Source organism: Gracilinanus agilis, chromosome 1, assembly GCF_016433145.1.
Source record: "Gracilinanus agilis isolate LMUSP501 chromosome 1, AgileGrace, whole genome shotgun sequence".
Taxonomy (NCBI): Eukaryota; Metazoa; Chordata; class Mammalia; order Didelphimorphia; family Didelphidae; genus Gracilinanus; species Gracilinanus agilis.
Genome location: NC_058130.1, coordinates 636,927,341 through 636,947,289, shown reverse-complemented (window position 1 = coordinate 636,947,289; position 19,949 = coordinate 636,927,341). Strand labels below are relative to the sequence as shown.

Sequence of the window (19,949 nt, the reverse complement as noted above, 5' to 3'; positions counted from 1 at the left end):
TGTGTCGGTTATGGGAGGGGGTGGGGGAAGGGGAGGGATAGAACATGAATCCTATAACCATGGGGAAAAAGTTCTTAATTAATTAAATTTTTTAAATTTGAAATAATTTTTATTTAATTTTTAATTTATATTTTTAATTTAAAATAAAATTAACTAATTTTAATTAATTAGTTAAATCTTAAAATTAAAAAAAAAGAATATTTTTCTTTTCTTTTTTTTTTTAAACCCTTACTTTCCATCTTAGTATCAATACTGCATATTGGTTCTAAAGCAGAAGAGTGGCAAGAGCTAGGCAATAGAGGTTAAGTGACTTGCCAATATTCACACAGCTAGGAACTATCTGAGATCAGATTTGAACCCAGGACCTCCCATCTCTGGGCTTAGCCTTCAATCCACTAAGCCACTCAGTTACCCCTAGAATAATATTTTTCAGTGTGTAAAATACACAGGATTACAAAGGAAACCAATTATATTGAAATATATAACTTCAATATTATATATATTGATTTAAATGAAATATATGATTGATTGAAATAATATAATTGAAATGTAAATTCAATTCAATAAAATCAAATATAATTTCAATGAATCATTATTTTAAAAATTAAAAACAAGTTCATGTGGGCAATTAGGTGGTTCAGTGGATTGAGAAGGCATAGATAGAGAGGTTCTGGTTTCAAATCTGGTCTCAGACACTTCCTAGCTGTGTGACTTTGAGCAAGTCACTTAATCCCCATTGCCTACCCTTACCACTCTTCTACCTTGGAACCAATGTTTAGTATTGATTCCAAGATGGAAAGTAAGGTTTAAAAAAAAAAGTGCACAAACCCTCGGTTAAGAATCCCTCATTTCTAGCCCACTCTCTTATTTTATAGAGGAGAAAACTGAGGCCAAGAGAAGGTGGGTGACTTGTCCAAGGTCATATCCATAGTAAGCAGCAGAAATCAGAATCTGAACATGGATCCTATGGGAAAACAACTCCCTGCCTCTTGAGCTTTTGTAGGATTAGAGATCTCCAAGGAATCACATGGACCCACATTTTTCTATCCTGAAAGCGATGGCAGAAAGGAAGGAGGGAGACAGAGAAACAGAGAAAAAGAGAAAGGCTCACTATAACATCACAGTATTTTATATTCAAAAATAATAATTCTGAGAGTCTTGTGAAAAAGAAGGCTATTCACCTCCAGAGAAAGAACTGTTGGTGTAGGAATGCAGATGAAAGTACATGATTTGTCACTTGTTTATGTGAGATTTAGGTTTGATAAAATTATCCATTTACAAAAATGACTAATATGGAAATATATTTTCCATGATAATACATGTATAACCCAGAAAAAAAAATAAAAAATAAAAATTCTGACTGTTATATATTCAAGGGTGCAAGTGGTTTACCACTGGGATTTCCAAGCTCACACACAGCCTCCCCCCTTTGGTTTGCAAGAATTAACTGCTGAGCTTGGCATTTGTGCCTGGCTAGACTTCACTGTTCACAGAAGAGAAAGCACATGGTGTGCAGTCATGAAACCAGACTGGCATACAGATGTGCCTCAGCCCACATCCCTAAGTTGCTGTCCTTAAAAAGCATTTCTTCTGCTCAGCTCTTTTTCTTGGTGAGAAGATGCAACATGGGTTAAGGCAGGAAAGTCGTTCCCTCCAAAGGCACAGGGGATGGGATCGGAGCTGGAAGAGACTGCAGAGGCCATCTGGCCAGATCCACGCCAGAACCTCCTCCCCCTGAACAACGCACCTGACGGGTCCTCATCCAGACTTTGCGAGAAGAGTGGGGGCATACATACTGCCTCCTGAAACTTCTCACCACTGACTGAGTTTTTCCTTATGTCAAATCTAAATTTAACTCTTCAACTCAGTCTAAGACCCACAGGACAGATGAATATTCCCAGTCTTTCTAGCCTATAAATCCCTTTCATCCATCCGTCTATTCTTCATCATTTACAGGTCTGTGTTTGGTCTAAGTAGTCACTGGCCTTCTGCCCTCAGCCCTGGTCCCAACACCCCCTAAATAGATAATGTGGAGAGAATCTCAAGAAATGGAGATCTTTATTATCAGCAAAACAAGGTCCCACTATAACCTCCAAGGGACGTGGGATAAACAATGCTAAAGAAACAACTATTAGAATCACTTTATTTCCTTTATGAGGTTTTTTGTTTTTTTTTTATTGTAGGTGTGATAGGTCATGGTAAGGGGGAATATGGAAATATATATTGCATGAAAGCACTGGTAAACCCTAAATCAGACTCTTGGTAGAGGCCTTGATAGAGGAGGTGGGGTCTAGAAAATATGAATTGCAAAATGTAAAAAGCAATTGTCAAAAATCATTTCTTTATGTATTTTTAAAAAATAAAAGAAAGTTAAAAAAAGAAACAGACCTTTAATAATATGGTTTTTCAAAATAATAAAATTGGCGTGATCTATAGGAGGATTTATGCCCCTCAAAAGTTAAATTTCATATTATAAGAACCATATTAATTATTTGTTGTTGTTTAGTCACTTTTCAGTCATGTTTGACTCCTTGTGGCTCGTTTTTGGGGTTTTCTTGGCAAAAATAATGAAGTAGTTTGCGATTCCTTCTCCAGCTCATTTTACAGATGAGGAAACTCATTAATTATTATTAATAGCTATTTATTATACAATGAATATATAATGTGTCACTCATGCACTGACTATGACCCTACAAGCTTAGCTAAGCACAGAAAAGATTATCTCCAAGGCAAATAAATAGGTGATGAGTTCTTTGGCCATTAGAAAAATTAAAAAATTAAAAAAAAAAAGAGTTGGATCTCTGCCCCTTGTGGAGTCTTTCTGCTTCTGACATGGTGGTGGCAAAGTGTCAGAAAATGGTGTAGAGGATGCTAAGAACTGCAGAGTTTTGAGAACTTAATAAAACTGCTAGTGTTTTAAATGCGAAATCCCTATGCAATGACTATCAATTTGACCTATCTATTACTGGAGCAATTAAAATATAGTAATACTGACATTCTCCCTATCAATGAAACTGGAAAATGTATGAGGAAGCTTCTCTGGCAAAAGCAACAAATAGTAAATATTTCTAAAGTTATGATTTATTTTGAACATTTTTTAATTGTTGAATTCCTATTGTACTCTAAGAAATGATAATCAGGGTGATTTCAGAAAAAGCTGGAAAGATCCATGTGAACTGATGCAGATTGAAATAAGCAGAACCAAGAGAACATTGTACACAGTAACAGCAATATTGTACAAAAGACTTAGCTACTCTCAGCAACACAATGATCTGGGACAGTTCTGAAGAACTAATCACAAAGAATGCTATCCACCTTCACAGAAAGAACTGTTGGAATCAGATGCAGATCAAAGCATGCTATTTCTCACATTAGTTATTTATGGTTTTATTTGGGGGCTTTGGTTTTATATGCATATTCTTTTACAACAATGACCCACGTGAAAATATGTTTTGTATGATAATACATGTATATCCCAAGTCAAATTGCTTACCATCTCAGGGTAGGGGAAGGGAAAGGAGGAAAGGAGAGCTCTTATAATTTCAAAAAATGTATGTTGAAAATTGCTATTACATGTAATTGGGAAAATAAAATATCTTTGAATAAAATTATTTTTTAAATTGAATTCCAAATTCTCTCTTCCTCCTGCTCCTCCCCCCTCCACTGAAAAGGCAAACAATTTATCAATATACATATAAAATCATGCAAAGCATTTCTGCTTAGGCATGTTGCAAAAAAAATCAAGAAAAACAAAGTGAAAAAATTCAATTCATATTCAATTTCATCAATTCTTTCTCTGGAAGTGGACAGCATTTTTTCATCATGAATCCTTTGGATTGTCTTGGATCATCGTATTGATCTACTCTGATCTACACTCTCTTTCATGTTAACCATCATTGCAATATCGCTGTTACTGCGTGTACAATGACCTCCTAGTTCTGCTCACTTCACTTTGCATCAGTTCATGTAAGTTTTCTCAGCTCTTTCTTGAAGTCATCTTCTTCATCATTTCTTATGGCACAGTAGTATTCCATCACGATCATGTACCACAACTTGTCTAGCCACTCCACAATTGACAAGGATCCCCTCAATTTCCAATTCCTTGCCATTACAAAAATAGCTGCTATATTTTTGAACAATAGGTCCTTTTCTTTTCTTCTTTCATCTTGAATCTGCTTTCTCCATAGTTACCAAAGATCTCTGCATTGCCAAACCTAATGGCCCTTCCACAATATTCCTCCTTCGTTATTTTACCGTACCTTTTGACATTGTTCATCGTTTATTTTCTCTTGGATATTCTCTGTAGATTTTTCATGACACTGCCCTTTCTTGGTTCTCCTCCTCCCTGTCTTGAACCTTCTCAGTGTCCTCTGCCTCCAGGTTATGCCCATTAATGGTGGGTGCCCCACAAGGATTGGTCCTTGGCCCTCTTTTTTTTTTTTTTTTTAAACCCTTACCTTCCTTAGAATCAATACTACAAGGCAGACGAGTAGTAAGGGCTAGGCAATAGGCAATAGGCAAGTTAAGTGACTTGCCCAAGGTCACACTGCTAGTAAGTGTCTGAGGCCAGATTTGAACTTAGGAACATAAGTCTGATTCCAGGCACAGCACTCTATTCACTGCACGATCCAGCTATGATTAAAGAACTGTTGGAATGAGGAATTCCAAAGGAGGTTGCCTTGAGAACATGGTGGCCAAATCTGCCATACTTTGTACCGGATTCTATCAGGAAGGCCTCAATGGACGTGAACATGAGTCAGAAACCTGAGATTGCTGGGTGAAGGTGAACGTTCCCTTGAGGCCTCGAATGTTCTAACTGCAGGATTCTAAGGGGTTTGGAAATTGGGGCTTGCAAGGGTAGTGGGATACTACATATAAATTCCTATACCAGGTTACTATTATAACAGAGGGCCCTTTGGCAGTCTATGAATGCTCCAAGTTTCCATCAGTCATTTGAGGGAAAAGACTTCGCTTAGGGAAGGAGTGCCATTGCTCAGGAAGTGGATGGAAGAGCCTTGTTTGGACCCGAGTCATGACAATTATGGGGAGTGTATTGTACATGGATGTTGAGTGGCTGGCTGGCAGTAAGAGGCTCCTGTGCTGATTGTGAAGGGCTAAATGGAAGCCCTTACAGTTAACTAAATGTAGTCCCTATTCAAATGCTATTTTAAGGAAGGGCAACAATATTTCCTCCTTAGTAATTGAGATGGAGAGTGAAATATTTCACTACAAAAACATCCCTTATAATAACCCAGTGTAGATACAATAAATTATCGAGTTATTATACTAATTGGTGTGGCCATGCCAGCTTAGCAAGAGGGGGCTACTGATCTCACCAATGTCTTTTTCTCTGATTTCACAGCTGACACTAGACAGGAGCTGTTTGCTTTTACCCACACTGAATATTAAACGACTTCCAGAATGCTAGAGGGATCCTGTATAAATTTTTAGGAAGTCAAAAATCACAGAGGATTGTGGATGAGCAGTTGTATCCAGAACCATCGCTGAAAAGAGAAAGAACCAAAAGCAGTGATATCATGGATCTACTGAAACATGAAATACAACCTAAGGCAAATTGTGTTGCGCAGATAATTGGTATTTCATGAGACGTGAAAATAGGGGGTTGTGAGGAAACTTCTGTGCTGCCAAGACCAGAAAAACCATAAAATGGGGACTTGGCCCTTTCATTTCCAGAACTCCCAACTGTTCTGAGGGTAAATGCCTGCCCAGAGCTCATTCTTTCAGGCAGGTCTCAGTCATGCTTTATGCTTTATTATACTCTAGCTAACTTGCCTTAGCATTCACTCTTCCACTCCCCAATTTACATTCCAGTTCTGGAATCAAATCAAATCTATACTGTCATTTCTCCTGAAATTGGTGTTTCAACCAGAAACTCGGTTAACTTTCCAAGCCCATCCTCACTTGTTAGAATGTATGTTCCTTGAAGGCAGCATTATCTTCACTTTTATGTATTCCAGCCCTTGACACATAGTACTTGATGCTTTTTTAATCATTTTAGTGATGCTTTTGCCTCCAAAGTATCAATTATTGCACCTGACTTTTGGGGTAAGAAAATTGGTTTTTTGTTCCAAAATTTCACCAACTTCCCCTTTATCTCAGCCAGGTACTTCCTTTTCTACCAGGATGAATGAGTTCCATCAATGTATTTCAAAGCCCCAAAATATTTCATGCCTAAATTGGAAAGATGACAGAAGATGTTCAGACTTCCTGGGTTTTATTGATTCACTTTCTGTCTCTTAAATGCCTACGATTGTTGTTGCAGTTTAAAAATGGTGTTAAAAAGGGTAATTAGCCTTCTTGTTCAAAAGGAGGCTCACTGAGATCTTCCACTTTGGCAAAGCCACCATGGACCATCCTCTATTTGCAGGTTCAACTGAGTTTTACATATTATTATATATTATATATTTTAATTATATATTTAATCAAGAAGGATCAGGCAAAGGCAAAGCTATTTGCATAAACTCACAAGAGACTGATTCAATAATCCAGAATGTTAATTTATTCATTTATAATGAGCCATCTAGCAAGATAACTGATACTGATCATTTGCACAAAACGGACCCCCTTCCTCAGAATACATTCATTCAGGAGACCAAATGACACATCAGACGGTTGCTCAATGAGAAAGGCTATGTCCATTGAGCTGTGGTAACCTGATGAATTCTCTCCCTCTACATCAGGGGTCGGCAACGTATGGCTCTCGAGCCATATCTGGCTCTTTTGAGGGCCAGATATGGCTCCTTCTGAAGGAGCCGTAAAGTCAATTTTTTTTCAGGTGCTGTTACAGGAGCGCTCACTGTGAGCACTGTATGGCTCTCACGAAATTACATTTTAAAAAATGTGGTGTTTATGGCTCTCACGGCCAAAAAGGTTGCCAACCCCTGCTCTACAGGTATTTTTAAAGAACAAATACTGATTGTTTAGAATCAGAACATTCTCCCCCTCAAGCAGCATTGGAGAAACATTGATCCAGAGACTTACTTTTTTTTTCTAAACCCCATTTTACAATTTCCAAGATTATAGCTTATCACGTATTAATAATTAGGGCAAAATGCTGCCCTAAAGGCTATCCTCCAATAAGGTATCTCCTATGTATGTCAAAAATCACACAAGATTCCTTGAAAGATGCAACAACAGAGATAAATTTGTTCAACAAAGAAATGCACAAGGCCAGCCAAAAGTCACTGATAGCTTGCATGATCCACTGGTATTTACATAATGTCAAAGGGATCTAGGGGAAGTCCCAGCACATGAGTGAATTTACAGGACAAGGAAAGAAATCATTCAAGAGAAGGCATGGTTGGATTACAACCTGTATCACAGAATACCCACATGCCAATGAGATCACAGAGCCATCAAAAAAGAAATGACATTTATCTGTCATTGAGTTTACTCTAATACCTCCCTGAGGCATCAGTGTGAGCCCTGGAGTTTTCAAAAGTTTTACCAGTGAAGTTCCACAGTAGGTTGGAAAAACTTTGAAGACAAGGGTCAGGGAAGAACTGTCTAGCTATCATTTGAGGACCAACAAAAATAAGTTGGTCAACATCAGGATGACCAAAAGATGAAATTTTTGGCCAAAGCAGCTCAAAATCGAACTACTTTAAGGCTCAGAAGTAGAATATGAGGGGAAGTGAAGGGGATGTACCAACACAATTCAAATCACCAATTCTTTTGGTACTTAAGCAATTATTTATATTCATGAACTGCTCAGAACAGATCATCCGAGCTCATCACCATCAAACTTACAAGTCACTTCTTAAAGTGGGTTATTTCTGGAGCTGGCTAAATTGATCCACTTTTATTTAGCATGGTTAGTACAAAGTACACTGGTCTAAGAATTGCAACACCTACATTTTGGTTCTCTTTCTTTGCATTACTGGTTATGACCCAGACAAGTGACGTCTCTGAGTTTTATGCAGAAGAAATATGTTTTGTCTCTCTCAAATAGGATTGTTGGTGGAGGTTAAATGACAGACCTCATGTATGTGAAGGTGTTTTGTAGATCAAAAAGTCTTAATATGTTTCCATTTCACCTTTTTGAGCTGGTTCCAAATTCTAAGGTTGCATCCAATTTGGAGGCTTTGGCCCCTGTATATAGACTATTACACTTGTTTGTATCACATAATTTGTTCCTTTAACAAGTCATTTGTCACACAAGATAAGCTCTTGTCTTATACTTCTATTTTCTCGAAAAGTATTAAACAAATAAGCACATAGGTAGGATTCAAAAACATTTGATTCCAATAATAAGGAGAATGATGGAAAATGGGTTCTTTTGTCTAGCACTTCTTAATAAGACAATATTTGTTAGTGAATATCCATTTACTTTCCTTAAGGATAATACAGTTCTTTTTACATAACAATGGTGCTACTGATCCAACAGAGTAACTTTTAGGTTATTTTTCCAGTGGTCATTCTATGCCCAAATTCATTATTTTTTCCCCCACAACACTCTTTATCTTCTCCATTTACCCATGACTAATTATGTCAGATGGTGGTCTGGGAGTGAATTTTCAAGGTAATTTCATTAATTCTGATCCCTTAGAAACAGAAGCGACTGGCAAAGTGTCTTAAGCAATTTGAATATTAACACATAACAGCACAGCATGATTTGGCTTGAAAGTACTGTTATGGACACTATTCAGTTATAAATCTTTTTCTAGAAAGGGTCAAAATATTATTACTTTGATTGGAAACAAATATGTTCGGGAAATGTGAAGGGCATGTGGAGATATTAATCACAAGAAATTGGAGTGTTGGTTTAAGATCCTATGAAATACTGTAATAATACTATGCCTGTTCCCTATTATTTGCCCCTCCCTCCCATTAGCCAACAGGTATTATTACCAATTTCTACTACAGAAATTAAATCTGCATAAACATGCATTAATATTTCATCTGGACACACATGCAAAATAAAAACAAATCCCAAACTGGTCCCAAACTTGATCTCACTCTAAGCCCCTCCACCAAAAGCAGAGGACAGCCAAGAGCAGGCTGGAGGAAAGGAAGATAGGGGCAAGTCCGTATTGGAAGCAGAAGGAAAGTTCACTGATGCCCCCATCTGCTTCTCTCCAAGTAGAAGGTGGCAGATGATATTTAGGCATCGTTAATATACAGATACTAGTTCTCAGTAAAACTCGCCCTTCTTTGCTGCCTAAAACTGGCTGGGCACTATGAGACTGCAGATAAGCAAATAAGAACATGGTTTAGAGAATATCTTTATAACTTCAGAGCAGCTTGTAATTTGGTTATCACCCTCCTGAGGTAGGTAGCTCTCTGTACACATATGGCTTTGAGAAATCTTTTGAAGATGCACAAGGCACAGGAAGTTTGAGTGACTTCCGAGGACACATGCTGGTCAGTCATGCTTGGGAAAAGGCCATACAAACTCAGGTTTGAGTTCTTGCTCCAACTCTAATCCAACTCATTTCTCCATAAGCAGGTTGAGCTTTGAAACAAGACAGCAGCCACAAATTTGTCATGGTTCTTCTCCATGGCTAAGGTAGTTACAAGTTCTCGCTCCAAGTCAACAGTGACATTATAAACTGAAATATGTCCCACACAAAGTGCCCCACATTATGTACAAAGACTCAAACAGAGAAGTCTTTTTTTACAGTAATTAAATGCACACTAGACTGTCATATGAACTAAAAAGCTTTTCAAAAAGAGACCTTTGCTCCTTTGACAGAAAACCATATCTTTCAATAATTTCAAAGCAAAAAAATATACAGACCCAAAAAAATCACAATACTAATTACTTTAGTTGTACAGGCCAGAATTTTAAAGGAAAAGGCAGCAAAGGATGGAAACCAACATCACTGAATAATGTAAACATATGACATGATGAATTAGCACTTCAGTTAAATAATACACTATGATAGATTTTTAGCTTATTTTTTCAAGGAATTTCATGTGACCAATATAGTGGAAAGCAAAAAGCAAAAACCCAAAATTGTGTGGCTTTGTATGCTATATTCTCTTTGGTGTCATTTGTCCTTCGTTGTCATAGAAAATGGCATTTATATATCAATAATTATACTAGCAAATCGATACTGAAGAGATGCTGGTGTTCTCAATAAAACTAGCCCCCTCTTGTCAGCCGGCTGACTTGAGAGCATCTCTAACAGGCCAGTCAAACTAACAAACCCTAAAGCCCTTCCACAGCCAGCAGCCAGTGAGAAATCTCCTTGTGTAACAAATCCAAGGAGGGTCCGGGAACAGTGGTCAGTGACATCGGGGAGAGGATGCGGCCACAAGCCAGGAATTACCTCTGCACACCCCCTGGTGCAGTGACTCTCTCCAGCAGCGCCTCTTTCTTGTTTCTGACCCTTCTCTGTTTTCTTCTTTTCTTTTTGTTTCCGTGCCTTAGCCTTGAATGGGTCACTGTGTTTGGACTCTTGGGGGCCACAATAAAGCCGGTCTTCATTTAGATGCAGGAAATCCTCTTTTGATGGGATGCAAATCATGGTATGCAACTCTGGATTTCCCTTTCTGAGCAAAGAGAGGCTGACCCACACCAGGGATCTTGGATAGCTACATAAGATGGACAAGCAGGTAGCTCTCGTCAGCTCCTGCTGATGCATCCTGGAAGCTCTGAGGGCTGCTTGATTTCTTCTACCAACAGGCTGACACCAGGCTGATAAGCACTTCAATAATTTCCTATTCCTAAATGAAGGAAAAAAACATATGTTTTTAGGAACCCTTTATTCAAAGAAAATAACATAAAACAATAACCCCAAATATTGTTCTAAGTAGTTAAATTTTTTTAAATGTTCCCTATAGTAAACTATCATTAACTCTAAGCTTGGAAAACAATTTAAATGCATCATTTTATCAATTACTGGATTATTAAGATATTAAATATCTACTCCTTTGAGAAAGCTGTTTAGGAGAAAGAAGAGATTTAAGATGTAGGGCAAGAGTTAACCTCAGGTCCTTAACTTTTTAAAAAATATATTTTTGAGATCTATATCTTAATTCAATTATTTTCCTCTGCAATTATAAATATTTTATTTTTTGCATTTAAATATCCTTATTCAGAGAAGGGGTTCAAAAGCTTTATCTGACCGCCAAGTGAGTCCACAACACAGAAAAGGTTCCTCTGTAGGAGGTAGTGGTAATCATAGTAGTAATTAGAAAAAAATAAAGATTAGAGGGAGAATATTCAGAGGAGAAAAGGAACTCAGTAACCATAGAATGCCTTTAAGAAGCATTTTGGCCTAGTGAGTAGGCAAAAAGAATCTTTGGCAGAAAGCTTAGAACTACTATCTGAAGATATAACAATTTTAAGTACTGAACAAATACCCTCAGACTAGAAGGATAAGGAAAGGCCTTGGTATTAGATACCTTTGTAATGTGGTGATTATATATATATATGTATATATATATATATATATATATATATATACATACAGATATTCCTTTAAACCCAGAGTCACAAGAATTAAAGGATTTGCTTGATCTAGTAATTTTGAGCAAAGGATGTACAAACCACTTAGCTCCTCTTCATTGAGTAGGCACTACTCTGTGAAAATAGGACAAAACAGGCACACCCAAAAAAAAAAAAAAACAGGCATTCCCCAACTCCAATCACCCATTATGACTTGGCAGAAATTGTCTTTGTTAAAAGTTTATTTATATCAATATTTGCACAACTATAGTGTCATCAAACAAAAAACTGGGGACTTTCTTAATGATTTTCCTATGCCTTCAGGCTTTAGACAAATATACAATTAATAAAAAAGAATTAAGACAATTAAAAATGAATTGTGTGGGACATGNGGTATGTCCTTCAATTGGGGAATGGCTGAACAAACTGTGGTATATGCTGGTGATGGAATACTATTGTGCCAAAAGGAATAATAAACTGGAGGAGTTCCAGGCGAACTGGAGAGACCTCCGGGAACTGATGCAGAGCGAAAGGAGCAGAGCCAGAAGAACATTGTACACAGAGACTGATATACTGTGGTAAAATCGAATGTAATGGACTTCTGTACTAGCAGCAATACAATGACCCAGGACAATTCTGAGGGATTTATGGTAAAGATGCTACCCACATTCAGAGGAAGGACTGCAGGAAAGGAAACATACAAGAAAAACAACTGCTTGAACGCATGGGTCGGGGTGGACATGATTGAGGGTGTGGACTCGAAACTACCACACCAATGCAACTACCAACAATTTGGAAATTGGTCTTGATCAAGGACACACGACAAAACTAGTGGAAATGCACATCGGCCATGGGTGGGGGGAGTGCGGGGGGGTGGGGGTGAAGGGGATAGGAGGAGCATGAATCAGGTAACCATGTTAAAAATGTATATTAATAAATGTTAAAAAAAATGAATTGTGTCATTGCTTAATTTATAGTCTACATAATGTTTTATATCTGGAAGGATCATCAAAATCTATCAACAAATAAAACATTATTAACTATTATTCAGTCACTCACCTAAGAACATTGAAGGTGCTCTTTGCTCTACCACCATTTTTTCCACATATATCTTCATCTGTTGTGTCTCTTGCTATTGTAGCACCTTGGGAATCTGTGTCCATCATCTCTTCTGGCTCCCCGGGGTTGTCTTGCAAAGCCTCAGTTTCACAAGTCAGCTGTGGCACCTGATCACCCTCCACAACACAAAAGTCTTCTTTTCCAGTGTCACTCTTGCCAGTGGCCGATGAACAAGGAGACACAGGTGATCCCTCTTGAGCCTTAATTCTGGATTCCCAATCTCGAGTTAACTGTTCCCAAGGACATCGGAAAGGTGACAAAGTACCATGTTTGACATAGTTGGGCCTCTTTGCAGGTGGGTGTCTAATTAAAAATCAGAGAAACCAATTAGCACAAGGCAATATTATTCATATGTCATAGAAACAACTCAAATAATTCAACACCAAGTCTGTGCACTAAGCACTGAACGGGGAAATGAAATAGCCCCTGTCCTCGAGAAGCATCCATTCTATTAGGGCAACCAACATTTATAAAGTCATCATGAAATAATGGACGGGAATGGAGCAGATATAAGGAAAATTCTTAGCCAAACTGATGCTTGAGTTGGACTTTGAAGGAAGCTGAAAATTCTAAGAGATAGAGGTGAGAAGGAAGTGTATTCCAGGGATAGAGCACAGTCTGTGCAAAGGCAGAAGTGGGAAATGGAATGTCAGGTACTGAGCACAATAAAGTAGACCAATATGAGTGGAATACAGATGGGAAAGAGAGCAGTATGTATGTAATAAGCCTGGAAATGGAAAGGTAGGCCAGAAATGCACTGTGAATGACATTAAGAAGAGTTGTTTATATACTAAAGGCAACAGCAAGCAGGAATAAACCTTGGCCAGACCTAAGCCCTTAGGAAGATGGATCAGAATGTGTAAAAAAGACTCCAGGCAGAACTAAAATTGACCAATTCCCAATTGCAACTGGGAAGCATGTGCAAGTGCAGGTGAGAGGTGATGGTGGCTTGGATTTAAGTGGAGAGAAGGGAGATGAATAAAGCTACAGGTAGGGTTTAAAAAGAAAAGAACTACATCCATGAATTTATATGCTACAGACTATTTGATTAAATTATTAGAATCTTTGAAAATCTGTAAGAATTAACTTCAGAAAATATGAATTAGCCAGCCTAATTGTTATAGCCTAAATGGCTTTCTGGAAGATATGCCTGGCTCCTGAGTTTACCTAAGAGATGGGATCTGAAAACAAGCTTACTACCCCTAGATTGATCATAGAGATTAAACTGTTCTTGAAACTATAAAGGGACCTCTCCAGGGTCCCCTGAACTAAAGCAAAACAAATCTAATCTTCAGCCACAGCAAATTTGAACAGATTAAAAGTAACCAACAAGAAGAGTGCTGGCAAAAACACTTATTTGGTCCTACATCACACTAGCCAGACTAAAACCATAATACGATAGTACTATTTATGTCTATTTCTCTCTTCAAATACAATTTCACTTTTAGCTAATCTCTCAAAGAAGGGAAAAAATGCTCTCCCTCAGTCCAGAACAAATTAATCAAATTTAAATATCCCAAAACTCATTTCATTAGGGAAGAAAAAACTGAGATATTCAAATACACACATCTTTCAAAGTCAGTTCACTTTAAAATTCTCCATTTGAGTTTACAATTATTCACCTGAAAGCTGAATTTCTTCTTTATCAGTGTTGGTCTTTTTCCATCTTTTAAGATGACTTAAAATTTCTCTGCTTAACATGATAGAAAATATATACCCTTGACTATGTGAGGCATGCAGCAGCAAAATCAAGGCACCTAGGAAAAGAATTCCTAACTTCCCAAGTGTATACATAAAAGTCGAGGAGAGGGGGCAGCTGGGTAGCTCAGTGGATTGAGAGTCAGGCCTAGAGACAGGAGGTCCTAGGTTCAAACCCGGCTGGTTTATCAACGCACAAATCCATCCCTTATGGGTAAACTATTACTAAAGTTAAGAAACTGTCTACCTTTTGTATTTTTCCAGAAGATTGTTTTCTTGTTCTGTGGCAAACAAAATTCCAGCAGGGCAGTCTGGGTAATCATCAGGGATGCTGGGTGCTCCCTTATACCGAGAGTGTATGAGACCTTCTTTTAATCCTCCAACTCTTGCACCACGATAGATCTAGGAAAAATAGCCAAAATATAAAGAAAAAACTGTCTCTTTACCCATCTAAAACTGAAACATTATGTTATAATTGCTTTCAAAATGTTCCTATTCTTATTTGGCCAAGTGAATCTCTCTTGCTTTAAAGCTGAAACATTTTGAAAATTACTGATCAGTCTAAAAATGCAAATTTCAAAATGACTTCCATTTTCTCCTAAGCATGATCAGAATGATACTTAAAGCTAGCTCCGACAAAAGATACTAACAAGTGTAGGACATGTTTTAGCTTAGATACATATGAAGAGGTAGTTGATAATTTTTTTCAAAAATAGCCCTATGCCTGGCAAAGATTTTTGAGGCTTACTATAAGAAAATTCAAAAGTATGACAATGCCGCCATTTTTTAATCAGTTCTAAATTATAAAAGGCCAATTTTGAAATTTCCCAAATTCAAAAAAAAACAGTGCTGGTTATCTCAACTTACTGAGGAAAGAATGGCCTCATAAAATACATAAACAATGTCATTACCACAGAATACTAAAAACACTCCTCTTTGGTAGAACATATACACACAATACTAAGAACCAAGAGCAAAATGACTATATATGATGAGATACTACATTTGATTTTACTACAAAGACATTTTCAAATGTATCTAAAATTCAGATTCGGAAAATAACTCACAAATGGAATCCAGAAAGCCATTCCCCAACCTTTTGGGATTAAGATATCCCAGCCACTTCCCCATCCTAGTCGATCTTCACCAGTTACTTTCCCTGGTTGTTGGATCAATAGTATAGGTATCTTGGATTCACGGTGGCCTAAATTAAGCTGTGACCCAGGCACCATCAATTCACTTCTCATCTGGTTTAGCTCCTGAGTTAAAAGAAAAGAATGCAAGATAAGAACTGCTGTTCCTTTAAAGAATCAACAATCAAAACCCAAATATTTATTAAGTATCTACTATGTCCCAGGCACTATGCTAGGCACTGGATACAAAAGGTCAAAGAACAAAAGAATCCCTACTCAGCAGCTTACATTTATTCTAAAGAGACACAACAAATACAAACACAAACATATAAAACATAAAGTTAATAAATAGAAATATATACATAAAGTGAAAACTTAATTCAAAGCAGATTGGGAGGGAAGACTCTAACAGTTGGGGAAATGGGGCAAACAGGAAAAACTTCATGCAAATGATGGTGCTTGAACCAGGTTTTAAGAAAGAGGCTCCACAAAGTGGATTCTGAGAAAATACATTCCAAGCATAGGAGACAGCCAGGGCAAAAGCAAGGAGACATGAGAGAATGTTGTAAAAGACAGAGAAGACAAATCTAATTGTCTTACGGAAGGTGAGGATCACCAATGGAGACAGAAAGATAGTTTAGGGCTAAATTGTGTAGTAAGGCTTTAACATTTAAACAGGAGAGTTTTTATTTGATCCTAGAAGCAACAGGAATCTCCTGGATATTGTTGAGTAGAGAAGTCATATGATCAGATCTAACTACATATGAGAAAAATTACTTTGACAGAAGAGTGTAAGATGGACTAGAGTAAAACAGTAAGATGGAATGGAGAGACTTGAGGCAGGAAAAGCAATTAATTAGGAAGCTGTTGCAATAACCTAGACAAGAAGTAATGAGAACCTAAATAAAGGTGATAGCTGTGTGAGTGAAGAGACGGTAGTACAGGCAAAAGATGTTGTGAAGACAGAAATGTCAGTTTTTGGTAACTGACTCAATACTGTGGGATGATGGAATGTCAAGAGATCAGGATAATGGTGAGGTTGCAAACCTGGGAAAAATAGAAGGATTTCATTTCATTTGTGCTTCCAACAGAAAAAGAAGTTTGGAATATGGGGGACAGAGTTCAACTTTGGAAAAGATGTCTCTGAAACATCCTCTTTGAAATGTTCAATGGGCAAGTTAGTGATTCAGAACTGGGGCTAGAGACATGTGTCTGTGAGTCATCTGCAAAGAAACAAATTGAACCCGTGGAAGCTGGCAAAGTTGCCAAAAGAAAGAATGTAAAGAATAGAGTCTGGGACAAAATCTTGGGGTTATTCAGCAAATGTGAGAGGCAGGTAGGAGAATCCAGAGAAAATAGTTTCATGAAAACCCAAAGAAAGAATATGCAGAAGGAAAAGACAGTCAACAGTGTCAAATTCAGCAAAGAGGTTAAGAAGAAAGACTGAGAAACGAGCATATCTAAGGATTAAGAATCACTCATGATCAACTTCAGAGAGCAGTTTTAGTTGAGTGATGAAGTCAGAAGCCTAAAAGCAAAGGGGAGAGGAGCAAGAGAAGGTGAAGGCAGTGCAAGGAGTATGACAGAGAAAGGGAGAAGAAATATTAGGAAATAAATGGAAGGTACAGCAGAGTCTAGGAAAAGTAAGTGGCTTCTTCTGAAACAAGAACTTTGTATACTTCCCAGTATCACCTAACTGCTAAACAAGAGTGAGAACAGAAAATTATCTAGGTGAATGAGGTAGAAAGTTAACCAAATAATTAAGGGGTAGTAGGAAACAAAAACTAATCATTCTAGTTAACTTTGGATACCCTGAAACTGCACTTGATATATCATTAAAGTAACTACTTCTATAGAACTATATGAAAGACCAAAAAAGCCAGAAGCCCAAATTATTGAGGATTTTTCTGTCTAAATCCTAAATATCAGCCAAGATAAATGATACTGCAAACCATAAAGGTAATCTTAGCCAAATGGCAACCACCATTTTGTCCTATACTCAAATTCTACCTGGGGGGTGAGAGTGAGGGGGTAAAAGTTGGGAAGTAGATAGGAGTGGTGTCAGATCTACCATTTCATAGGTTTAAAGAACTTATTGTTCAGTCATGTCCAATTCTTCATGGCCTCATTTGGGGTTTTCTCTGCAGAGATACTGGCACTGTTTACCATTTCCTTCTCTAACTCCTTTTACAGATGAGGAAACTGAGGCAAAAAGGATTGAATGACTTGCCCAGGGTCACAAATCTAGGAAGTATCTGAGGCTGGATTTGACCTCTAGTCTTCCTGACTCCAGGTCTAGTGTTTGATTCGCTGCACTATCTAGCTACCCTTTAAGAAGAGTGGAAGGCACTGAAAGGTTTAGGAGATTAGCCTAGGAGGTCATGAAGCCAGCAACTGTCAGAAGTAAAGTAAGAGTCAGCTCTCTATCTACAATGTCATGCTATTCCTACTGCTATTTAAAAAAGGTATTTCTGGATCTGGAAACTGCTATTTCTGGAAGATAATTAAAGCTATTTAAAAGTAGGATGGGTCACCTCAGGAGATGGCAGGTTCCCCCTCAGAGGAGAGCTTCCAATCAAAGCAGTATGTTCACAGCATGGGTGTGTTCTGGTAAGGATTCTTTCCTGGGTATGGATCCCACTAGAGCAGTGATGGCAAACCTTTTAGAGATGGTGTGCCACACCTCACCTCCCAGACCAAGTGCCAAGTCCTGCCTTATTCTACCTTCCTTCTCCCTACCCCAGACAGAGGAGGGAGGAAGTGCTCCCATTGTGGGGCTGGGGAGAGGGGCAGGTGATGAGAGGCGTGTGGAGAGGGGGAGGAGAGTGGCCTGAGCAATCTGCTCCCCTCTAGCTATGTGCCATGCTGTGAGCTATGCTCCCCTCCAACCCCACCATGGAAATCACCTTCACTATGGAGTCCACAGGCTAAGGTCTGCGCTGCCCCCTCATTCAGCATGTGAGGCTCCCACCCCAACCTCAGCACCTTACCCCAGACAGGGGAGGGGGAAGTGCTCCCATTGGCAGCTGGGCAGGAGGGCGTGGGAGGCAGTAAGAAATGTCCTCAGGCACATGGAGGGGGGAGGAGAACAGCTCTGCCCCAGTCTCTCTGGCTTTCTAGTAAGGAAGTCTGGCAGCACCTGCAGGGTAGGCTCTGGGTGCCCTTTTTGGCACACTGCCATAGGTTCACCATCACTGATCTAAATGATCATTATTCCAAAAAATTAACAATTTTTAACTCAAGTAAATGATACCTAAAGTAAATTAGAACTTAATCTCTTGAGAAATGCTTCAGCTTATTTTTTAAAAATTAGATAATCTATTATTTTACTATTATTTTCAAATAACATTTATATAATAAGATATAATTATATAGTAATGGTTTAAAAACCATTCTTTACAAGTTCAAGAGGTAGGTAATAAAAATAATAAATTATGCTTATAGAAAACTAAAGTTTGGAAAGAACTTTATGTGCATATATACCCTTTGTATTAAGTGAAAAAAGGAAGATCCAGGCATATATAAGTAATAGGAATCTACTATTACTATGGCAAGACATTTCAACCTGTTAATTTACTAGTTCCTCTAACCACATCACTTACCTTTTCTGAGATTTTATTCTCTGTGACACTCTTACATATATCCTGGTTCCAGATAAAACTATGAGAACACTCCACAGGCACACCCTCCAGGCGCAATTGTCTAACTTTTTCATTATCTATGAAGGAAAAAAAACACACATTTTAGATAAATGTAGCAAAGTGAAATAAACACTCAAATGCTAAAAGTTTCTGATGAATGTCAAAATACTCAAGTGTTTGTTTCTGAACCTGTCTTCATTTTAGAAAATACCTTGCCAACAAGAACAGAAAGCTAGCCACTAGGATTGCTCATTCATTATTAGGCTTGACTACTTGTAAAAAAGCAAGTGACTGAATTTTCTACTATAACACAAACTCAAAAAGTCAAATAATATAATGTCTCAACACTAAATTACTTCTAAGTTATTTGGTTCCATGCAGAGACCAAATGCTAAACATGAATCTATTTCTGTTGCATAGTTACTATTTTGCTAAGATGGCATGATCCAATAACTAGTATTGTGTGCTTTTTATACCTTTCCTAGGAAAAGAGTAGTAAGCCAACAGAACTGTGAAAAAAAGGAGCATGACCAATTTCAAATCTTAGGAAAATCAATTTTTACTAAGTTTCACATTTATCACTTTAACAACTAGGGTTAGCATATTCCCTATGAAACACATTATTTATAGGTTTTTTTTATTTTAATAGGATATGTGGCTATAAATCTAAAGTGAAAAATATGGTGAGAGAGGTATAGGAAGGATAAGAAAAACAGCACTAGATTTACACACACATGCACATACTAAAAGAATAGAGATTGCTACTTTTCTAACTCTTTCTCTATAAAATTGATTAAAAAAAACACAACAACAAACTTATTCTTGACTATTATTCTTTTCTTTTTTTTAAGGAAGAAAATATCTTAAGTTTTGCTTCATTGGTCTGAGAAACTGAAAAAAATGATCCAGTTGATGTTTGTTTCAAGCTGTAGTGCTGAAATG

General features: G+C 37.7%; 1 protein-coding gene across 1 annotated transcript in view; it reads right to left on the bottom strand.

Moving 5' to 3' along the window:
* Nucleotides 1-10,022: 10,022 nt before the first annotated feature.
* Nucleotides 10,023-19,949, bottom strand: part of POP1 (POP1 homolog, ribonuclease P/MRP subunit) — a 30,843-nt gene continuing 20,916 nt past the window's right edge. The window contains exons 12-16 of the mRNA XM_044668572.1: nucleotides 18,969-19,084; nucleotides 15,301-15,492; nucleotides 14,481-14,635; nucleotides 12,476-12,838; nucleotides 10,023-10,692 (exon numbers count right to left, since the gene is read on the bottom strand). Coding sequence (XP_044524507.1) covers nucleotides 10,047-10,692; nucleotides 12,476-12,838; nucleotides 14,481-14,635; nucleotides 15,301-15,492; nucleotides 18,969-19,084 — 1,472 coding nt within the window. The 3' untranslated portion in view covers nucleotides 10,023-10,046. The remainder of the gene's footprint in view (nucleotides 10,693-12,475; nucleotides 12,839-14,480; nucleotides 14,636-15,300; nucleotides 15,493-18,968; nucleotides 19,085-19,949) is intronic.